The sequence below is a fragment of the Apaloderma vittatum genome, unplaced genomic scaffold (genome assembly GCF_000703405.1).
Source record: "Apaloderma vittatum isolate BGI_N311 unplaced genomic scaffold, ASM70340v1 scaffold15132, whole genome shotgun sequence".
Classification (NCBI taxonomy): Eukaryota; Metazoa; Chordata; class Aves; order Trogoniformes; family Trogonidae; genus Apaloderma; species Apaloderma vittatum.
The window spans coordinates 17,753-27,560 of NW_009703224.1; the positions used below are offsets into that span (position 1 = coordinate 17,753).

General features: G+C 45.7%; 1 protein-coding gene across 1 annotated transcript in view; it reads right to left on the reverse strand.

Annotated features, from left to right (window-relative positions):
* The window catches only part of MTMR2 (myotubularin related protein 2), a gene marked incomplete at its 3' end in the record, with an annotated part of 32,238 nt that overhangs the window by 17,385 nt on the left and 5,045 nt on the right, over positions 1-9,808 (reverse strand). Inside the window, exons 2-4 of the mRNA XM_009864562.1 lie at positions 5,680-5,755; positions 2,180-2,274; positions 1,908-2,018 (exon numbers count right to left, since the gene is read on the reverse strand). Coding sequence (XP_009862864.1) covers positions 1,908-2,018; positions 2,180-2,274; positions 5,680-5,725 — 252 coding nt within the window. The remainder of the gene's footprint in view (positions 1-1,907; positions 2,019-2,179; positions 2,275-5,679; positions 5,756-9,808) is intronic.

The window sequence follows — 9,808 nt, forward strand, 5'->3', positions numbered from 1 at the left end:
TTTAATATTGTACTTTGAACAGTGCTGAACTGCAACTCTGGGCTTAGTCTAGTGGTTCTGTGCAGCCTCCATCAAAGCCTGCCACAGCTGCAGAGGAAATGCACAGGTGGGCCTGATGGCAGCATCTTGCCTTCACGTGAACGTCTCTGCCTGCTGAAACTCTACGGAAGAGCCCCACCTGGGGACAAGCTACCTCTGATGGGCAGGGCTTTGTGAGACGGACCTCCAGGCTCCTGCTGGGTTCTCCAGCTGAGCTGTGCCAGAGGACAGCTGCAAAGGACTGCTTCACAAAGTACCTCCGTAGAGGTAGGGAGCTCAGGTGCAGCCAGTTTGGTGCAAAGGAACCACTGTCATCTATCTTTAAAGCTTCCATCTGTCAGAGCACTCAAGAGGGTGTCCTGAAACTGAGAACTCCTCCACTTTGCGCAGTAGCAGTTTCCACAAAGAGCAGTAACCCACGGCTTCGCTTTCGTGTTCATCTACAAAGTTAAATTCGGAAACTTAACAGAAGTATTGTGAAGATGCCAAGATTTTCCAGCTGAGCCTACAACTCAAACACTTGTAATAAACAGTTTAAAAGCCACCAGCAGGAAATGAGCTATCAATTTCAAGCATATGAAGATGGTACAGAAAGTCAGAGAATGAGATAAACAGCTAAAGACTTAGCTTTCTCACAAAACTAAGACTACGTCATTGGTCTTCAGGATGCACAAGTTGTATCTGTGCTCTGTTACTGCACTAAACTGCTCTGCATATCCTGCGTCAAGCAGGCTGGCAAATATACGTATATATGCTGTAAAGGGCCAAGATACTCAGTGTATAGTTTGTCTCCAGGTTTCCCACCCCAGCAAACAACATAATTCACTCCAATCCCGGTCCCGTGTGCATATTTGCACAAGGCAAAATGGCTGAGGACTAGCAATCCAGATCAAAAGAGGGAACAAATTAGCTCCCCAGCATAGGCACCCCCGTGTTAGCCAGGATCACGCCCGCAATAGGACGAGGGAGCAGATGGATGATTTGGACTGCTCTTGACTCTGCAGGCCCACAGCTCGAGAGTCTGCTCAGCTTCCTGGTGCCTCCAAAATCACAGCAGTGACCAGAGTAGTTTGGGACTCCTTTTCCTTCCTCCATCTGCCCTTACCCAGCAAGACCAGAGAAGATGCTGATCTTTTCAGCCTTGAGGGGGCTCTGGCAAGAAGAACTCTAAGCAGCCCAAGACCTACAAGGTTCAGAATCCAGCTCTCCCCACGTGGCCACCAAGGGAAACAAAGGGGCCATGCCCCGGTGAACAGCAGAGGCATGAATTTAGGACTGAAGGTGGTGGCTCCACCTACTTTGTGGGTCTAGAGTAAGTAGGCACAAGGAGGTGAATTTTTACTGAAGTTTACATTTCAGTGATTCCAAGGGGCTCCTGAAAGGCACATGTAAAATAGGTACTGCCTTGAAAGAAATGAAAGAACAGCTTTGAGGAGGACTGAAGGCTACTTGCCAGTTCTTCACCACCAAGCACAGCAGCAGGTAGGCATAAGCTAATGGTTTAGGGGCAAACATGACTCTTTCTTGCTCTTGAAGTGTGAGTGAAAGGCATCCTGTGTTCCACAACGATTAGTGTCTTCCTGGGACAGCCTGGCAGGCCACACTGACAACTGCACTAGTGGGATGCAGCTCTAGGTTTCCACTGTGACGAAAAGAGATTACCCAGCACAAAGCCTGAATAAAGGTTTGGATCTCATCTCAAATGAGTGGAGCTGGAGAATCCCAAAAATTACTTTTTAAATCAAATGAGTTTTTAAGTGTGTGAAGTCACGCTGACTGAAATGCTTTGCAAAATTCCTTAGAGTACTACAAAGAATCTTTTAAAACATGTTCCCCTTCCCCGTGATAAAACGCAGATAAAGATTTACCTTGCATACAATCTCCAGCCCGTATGAATTCTCACCACGACTAGAAGCACCTCCAATTTTCTCCACTCTGTTGATCACACCTAAAGATGCATCTAGGACAAAAGGAGGGTCCTGTAGACAGTTGAAATTTGTGAGTTTAAAAAGGGGAGGGGGAAAAATCCCAGCTCCTGCTCCCTTAGGCCTACGTTACCAAACACACAGAATTATTCTCAAACAATATCTAGGTCTAAAGATTGAATAGCCAACAAAAGCAGATGATTTCAAAAGCTTACCCGTTCCATGCTTTTAAAATACAGTCTATAATTGGTAACAGTAAGGGTTCCTCTGATTGCTCCAGTGAAGGGGCAGATGTAAGTGACATCCTTAGCTTAAAAAAAGAAAAAAAAAGTCGTTAATTTCATGGATAATTTACAGGAGTAAAATTAAGACAGCAACATGTAGGGGGGGCTCTGCTTTCCAGGTAATGAAATGAGAACAAGCTTAATCTGGGGTTCTAGCCTAGAGCTAACAGGCATGTTTCAGTTCTGTGGAGAAGGTTGTGGAGCTGGGATGTAAACTGAACTCCAGGCAAGTACCATCACCTGGAACCCTACATTTGCACAGAGCCACTACCCCTGTAAGAAAGGCAGTGTCCAGCCGCAAACTGTTTACTCTTCCTGATACACTGCCAGTCGCCAAGAATGCCAAGCACAAAAAGAGGAGACAATTCCTGCCTGGATGCATACATAAGATTTGAAGCTGACAATAATCTGCACAGAAGCTAAGGATTGTCCACAAGCTGGTCTGTGCTACCAAGGGCAGGAGAAGGCTCCTATGTGTGGCTTTTAGGATGCCTGGATCCTCCTGCACGCAGTCAGCCCTAGGATGAAGTCCCTTGTGCTAAAAGCCAGAAGAACTACAGTGACTTCCAGCAGGCACAAATCTGTACAGCACCCAGCTGCTCATGATTTTAAGTCTGAAGTCAGCAATCCAGTTACTCTGCACCAATCCAATTACTTCTGAGCCTGAGTGACGGTGACTCAAACCAGTCCCCTCCTTAAAAGGCCTCAAACACTTCTCACTTGCTCCAGCAAAAGGCAAAAGTGCTGCTGGTTTTTCACAGCAAACACCTCCCCTAACCGCCCTTCTGTTACACATCAATTCAAAATGCCAATATTTACGTTGTTCCCTTCCCCTCACCACTGACCCATCACATCTTCTGCCACCGAAGCAGTTGCTGGGCCGGGCTGTGGCAATGGTTTACATTATCTCTGACAAATAATGACATTCCTCAAACATGCAGAGAACCTTTCAGAGGACCCACTGACCAGAGCTGCCAGATACGTGAAAGAACTTCCTGAACCATCTTAATAACCTCAAACCTTCAAACCCGACAAGATCTACTTTGCAAGGGCCATGTGAAGTCAGGAGGACAACTTGTCTCCCATCCGGGTGACAGCCACCACATACATGAGACATGAGGCTACTGGGCCATCAGGATGGGGACCTGAATTTCTTCTGCCTTCATCTCATGAGATTTAGCTGGAGCGAGGGAGGAAGAGGGGCTGCCTAACTCCAGGGTGCTGGCAACTCATACGACTAAATCATCCTCACGTCTGCTCTGCTACTGCACAGTCTTCGCTGACTCTCGAGATCTGGATATGGAGAAGGATCCTTGAAATATCAGAAGTGACTAATTCAAAGCAAAAATACACAGCACAGGATTTTTGGTTAAAATAAATAAAATACATATACACACATACACCAGCAATTTCATCATTTACTTAAATTTACATGCCTTTGTTTGAAGGACAATTAAACACAAAAAGCTTCTAGCCAGTTCTAATTAAACCAAGTGTTTCATTACTGGCCAACTATTAATCACTTCTTTTCAAAGCCTAGTTTGACAGGGGTTTGTAAGCAGACTCATGAAGCACAATGAAGGTGAGAGTGGCCTGCCCAGATTTTCCACTGGAGCTCCCATTATTCAAAATGTAATTTCAAAATGTTTGAAAAAAATAAAATCTACTAGTAAAAGAAGTGTGCATTTACATCTCAAAAGGAACAGGATTTCTGGGTAAAGAGGAAAGGTGCTAGAAAAATGTGTTCCAGGTAAGGAATCCCAGGGCAAACACTGGCCCTGCCAGCTTGTAAGCCACAACACCTTCCACATTTGCATTTTATTAGCTCGGTTTCCTAAGGAAACAATTTCACTTAATTACACTGCACATATACACGTGTACCTGCACACATGGCTTGTCTGACCTTAACCCCACCACCGCTGCATGATTTCAGCAGTCTCTGTCCAACAAGCAGGGATCTCCATGGCATTAAAATGCTTCACTATTTGTGAGAACAGATGCCAGGTATAACAGGGAGGTTTTATTAATGCTACCACCAAAGGAAAGTCTAATAAGCTCATGTCTTTGGTAGCAGATACAAGAGAATCCATATGGGAGAAAGATAGGGGAAACCAGGATTTACTAATTCCCCTCCTCATGTAATTCTGTCTTTTATAGGGCCAATTTTACCCTAGATTATTATGTTGGCTGAAATAATTTTTTTTCCTTCCCTGTAAATTACACAGAGAATTACATTTGCTTTCCTTGGTACTTTTAACAGGAAATAATTATTGCTGATGAATAATAAAAATTTCCTTTTTGCTACCTTTAACTTCTTGCTGGACCAGGCAGCTGCTATCTGGCCTACTCCAGAAGCCACCTAGTCTTACAGACTTACACGACCCAACACATCATTTGCCAACAGATAAAACAGATAAAAATCTCTGATCTCCTAAACTATTTCCCAGTAACTCTTTGAAATATAGTCTTGCTATCAGAGCTGACCGTGCCTGCAGAGTGAGATGTCAGCCAGCAGTGCACGGCTGGAGCAGGAATTCAGAGGCCTTAAAAAGGATTGAGCAACGAGGTGCGAGTTTTGTTGTTGTTGTTGTTGGGTTGGTTTTGTGCTTTTTTATCCACAGAATGATAGAAACATTAAGGTTGGAAAAGACCTCTAAGATCATCTAGTCCAACCGTCAAGCCAACACTACCATAACCACTAAACTATATCCTGAAGTGCCATGTAGACACGTTTTTTGAACATCTCCAGGAAAGGCAACTCCACCACTTCCCTGGGCAGCCTGTTCCAACGTCCCACCACTCTTTCAGCAAAGAAATTTTTTCCTAGTATCTGATCTAAACCTTCCCTGGTGAGGTACTTTCAGTTTTGGTTTGGGGTTTTTTATTCTTAGGACTGAAGTTGCACTGTTCCATATCATTTCGAGAGTAAAGGCAAAATGTTAAACTAGTGAATGCAAAAACTTTCACACAAAATTTATCAGACTCACTCAAACTTTCAGACTGGAGTGCATCAGCAAAGCTGATGCATGTCAAAACGTCTGTCACAGCAAGTTCTCTGCAAGGTACCCTCTGGTGCAGTCTGTGACAGAGATTTGACAACCAATTGCACTGTGTCCACCTACCAAGTTACCCTGTGGCAAGCACAAGGTGGAACAGTCGATCCATGTCCTCTCAGGAGGCAGCAAGTGCCAAGTTGTACAACCTTCCTCATCACTCCTGCTAACATACACTGAATTTCCTTCCATTTGCTCTATGCTAAGAGGAGACTTATAGCTACCTCAGCTCATGTGATGCACAGTAACTTTATTAATGAAACAACCTGTTCGCAGTTCTCAACACATCAGCAAGGTTGGTCAGTACCCGCCAAGATATTTTGCTCTACAGATATTCTGTTTGGTAAGCAAACAATAAGGAATTTCCTCCTCACATACCCATGTCTTTAATGGTCTCCCCAGGTAGCAAAGGCGGCTCTTCCATTTCAGCCAATTTATTAGTCTCCCTCAGGACCTAGGCAAAAGATAGAGGTAGAGAAAGAAATTCATTGTGTTTTCATAAATAAAGAAATGAAGAAACTTCCACTTACTCACAATGGGTCAACAATACCAAGGACAACAAATAAACATCTTGAGGTACTGCCTCATGTCTCAGCTTCCAAAAGATCCACACAAAGCACGTGAAAGACCTTCATGCAGGCGTTGAGAGTACCGTTGGGCCACGCACAGGTGTTTAGGCATGGAGGTCTGCAAGAAGGAAGCTGTCCAAAGAGGGCTCTGCTTCCAGGTGGCCGCCTCTCACATTCCAACCTTCTCCTCCCCAACCCATCATCACAAGTCAAACACTCTGTCCACAGAGTTATGCACAGAACCAAAGGGATCGGTTCCTTTCCTGGCTGAAGTGAGCAGCTGTAACCATGATGCTCTGAACTACTCAGGTAGAGCAATTCCTGGTTTACATTGTTAAAGAGGACACCTGGTCACACCACTGTCTTCAGTGAGGGTCTGATAACTGCAAAGATCCTGATTTGTCTCAGTAGCAGCAGCTTGTTACAAAGGTTCTATTTTGAAAGGCATGTATAGGAGGTACAGTTTCAATTTTTTTTGGCTGGACATTTTAAGAAAGCACAGCTGAAACTATAAAAGCATAACCTGAGGTGTAAACCTACAGTAAGAACTAGGGGAGAAGAGCATACCTCAGTGATCAAGATTAAGGCTAAGACTATGTGACCAAACACAGATGGCTTTAATCGTATTTGATCAAATCAAACCAGCCAAATGACCAGTACTACGGCAGCACACCAGTTGCTCAACCTAGTGACACGGACAGAGAGCAGGAAAGTCAGTCCAGACTCTGCCTCACGCTGCAGAAACCACAAGACTTTGGGCTTAAAGTTGACGTGTGTCCCACCTGGTGGAGAAGGGCAGAGAGAGCTTGTGTCTGCTCACAACTTGCTTAAAATGGTTTCTTTATCTTAATGTGCGGAAAGAGAAAGAAGCGTTTTAATTTGGTACCAAGAAATCCTTGCAAAGAAACTTCAAAGACATGGCCTAAAGCGGTGCTCTAGAACCTGACACGTCTGTGGTCAACTTTCATGTGGGATCAAGCCAGAGGGAGAGCCTCAGGGAAGAAAAATTCTCTAAACTATGCAAAAAAATGAAAACAAAACCCGAAAGAAACCTTATGCCACAATTAAAGCACGTTCCAGCATTTTCACACAACAGATTGATGTACAGATGAAAAGATTAACAAGATCAAAGCCTTCTTGAGAACAAGATGTACATTTTAAAAAATGCATTCAAAAGACTCTTAAAAAAAATAATAATAAAAGCAAGCACAGTCCTGGCTTCTTCATCGGAACCTCATAACTGCACCCACTTGGGTCAGCTCTTAGCAAGGGAGCTGCCAGAGCAGCTGGACTGGGGTCTACAGGCTGGGTAAAAAGGGGAGGTCGCCCTTCCCAGAGATCCCGCTGCCAGCACTGAACTTGCAGGAAAACTTCTCCTCCCCCACATCAGCAATACCAGAAAGAATAAGGTTTTGCTGGTGTAACTTGTAGAACTACGTCTGTGCTGAGGATTCCTTGTCAGCACAGCTGTGCTGGCCGAAGATCACACATCCCATCAAAGCCCTGACTGACGGCCTCCCCGACAAAAGCCTGGGACGGAGACCCGCTCTCAACTCCTGTGTGTCAATTTTTGTGCCTGAGTAACAGCCTTGAAATGACGAGGACAACATCTGGATCACTCCAAAACAGAAGACGGAGGCTTCTGGCTAAAGTGACAGTCACCTTCTAATCGTGGAAGGACATTAATAAAAATACACTCTGCATTCAGGACGTGATCACAAGTTCTTTGAGAAGGTCTGTGCCCCCCGAACGGGCAGCAGCTGCTGCAGGGATCACTTGGGTCAACAGCTGGGCTTGCTGCTTTCCGGCAGATGTCAGTGGGAGCACATTTGGAGGACTGGGCTATATTTTAAGCCAAAATAAATATGAGGTAAGATACACAGAAAGCATTTGGTGTGACAAACAGCTGCCACAATCACTAGGTGGGCAGCGCTCAGGTGGGTTTTAACCACTGCGCTGTGGGGTGAGGGAGAGAAGGAGGGAAGAGGCAAGCAGTATGAAAAACAAAGATGTCAACACCATTCTGCAAAGACAAGGCTGAACGCTTTTTCAGGTTTAAAAACTGGCTCTTCTAAGTCTAATAAAATCCATCTGCTCACTCATACTCTCTGAAACGTGGAGTCCCCAGGGTCAGAGGAAAGGCTGAGTGATCCAAACCTGCACTCCCTTCAGCACAGGGCAGCGGATGGATGGCCTCCTGGAAGCACAGCACTTCAAGATCAACAGCTTCCGCTCCCCTTGTCTCCTCCCCCACACCTGAAAAAAAATTTTTCTTTCTTTTCCTACAGAGTCGAAGACTAAACACATTTTCACCATGCCCCAAGGGACCTCAGCCACACGATCTACCTCAGGTAACACAGCACTGGCCGCATCCACGATGATTTCAAAGTCAGCGCAAGCACATCACCCCTGGCTAAGCTATCCCGCCCAAAACACCGAGACAGACATGGTCACAAAGCCCAGGGCAAACACTTCTCTGGCATGCCGGATTCTGCAGCCCCTGCCCAGCTCCAGGCCTTCAACGAGGCTCCTGGTTGGAACACTTAAAAACTGGCCCCGCAGAAAACAAGAAATGAACAGTAGGCATTTTCCTGAAATCCATCTCTATCAATGGCTCCTTAAAATTGATTCAGGGAAACGCAATCTGTGCAGCTCACAACGCAGGCAGCGGGCACAGGAGAAGACATCTGGGGCAGCAGTAAACGACAGGGATGGCAGAAGGGAGGAAAAGGATGGACAGAAAGAAAAAAAGAGGAGTTGTGAGTTTTGGAAACAGATATAGGGCCAAGGATGGGATGGGACAATGAACACAGAGCTCTGTGAGGAGGTTAACACCACAGATGAACCCTCTCTCCCTTATATGACTAAGGAGATGATGCAAAAAGCCTTTCCATCTTACTGCCACACTCCCCTTCCTGTCCCAAATCCAAAAATGGTTCATTAAACTGTGAGGGAAAAAAAAAATATCTTTTTTTTTGTACGTTAGCCTATTTTCAAGACACTAAAAATAGCACTTCCAGGCTCAGATTTAGGCCTCCGTAAACCTTGCAAAATGAAGTTAAGACCATCAGCGAGGCAAGGAAGCCGTCAGGGCAGCCGGGGACAGGACTGCGGCAGCCCGGCCGCAGGAGAGTGACGGCCGGTTACAGACGCGTTAACGCTCCCGAGGCAGGTACTGCGCACATCTGGAATCGAAACGTTCCACCTCCGTGTGCCTCGGGTTTCTAACTTGTTCCGTGGGAACAAAATGTGCTGGAGAGATCTGCAGTGACAGTCACAGCCAGAGCTGGGCAGAATCAGCGTCACTTAGGACCAGGACTGTGCCGACGTAGAGACAAGCACTTGCCACGTCTGTCACAACCATCGCTACGAAGGTTTCAGTAAGAAACAAACACAGCCGCCAAAATTAGACAGACTTCTTTGCTTTGCCTCTAAGCCAAACAAGGTCTTCACTATCTTTTCCCCACAAAAATGTTATGCGTGGTAACTGAATCTTTGGGGGAGTGAAGGGTTTAGTTACACACCAGAATAACTTTTATTTCTGTCTTTACCAAGTCACATCACCTACTTGTTCCACCCGTTAGCAGCTCTCCTTATAGATAAACCAGCTCTTTGGGACGCTGAGCACGGGAGTACCTTAACACCTAAACAAAAGTTCTGTTTCAGCTCAGAGAGGGTGTGAGGACTTCATGCCACCACCTACCTTTGTTCCCTGCTCAAGCAGCGACTTGGCAGAACAAACCTACACTTGCTACATTTAACACTTCTCTTACTCCGGCATCCCAGCTTGCGTTAGATCCATCCCACTTACCCATGGCTGGAGGTGCTGAGCTCACTCGTGCCCTCCCACGTATCGCACCCAAGGCAAGGAAACCCCGCTGCTGTATTGCTCACACAACCTCCAGATCTCGGCAACAGAACGGTCACCTCCTTCGCTT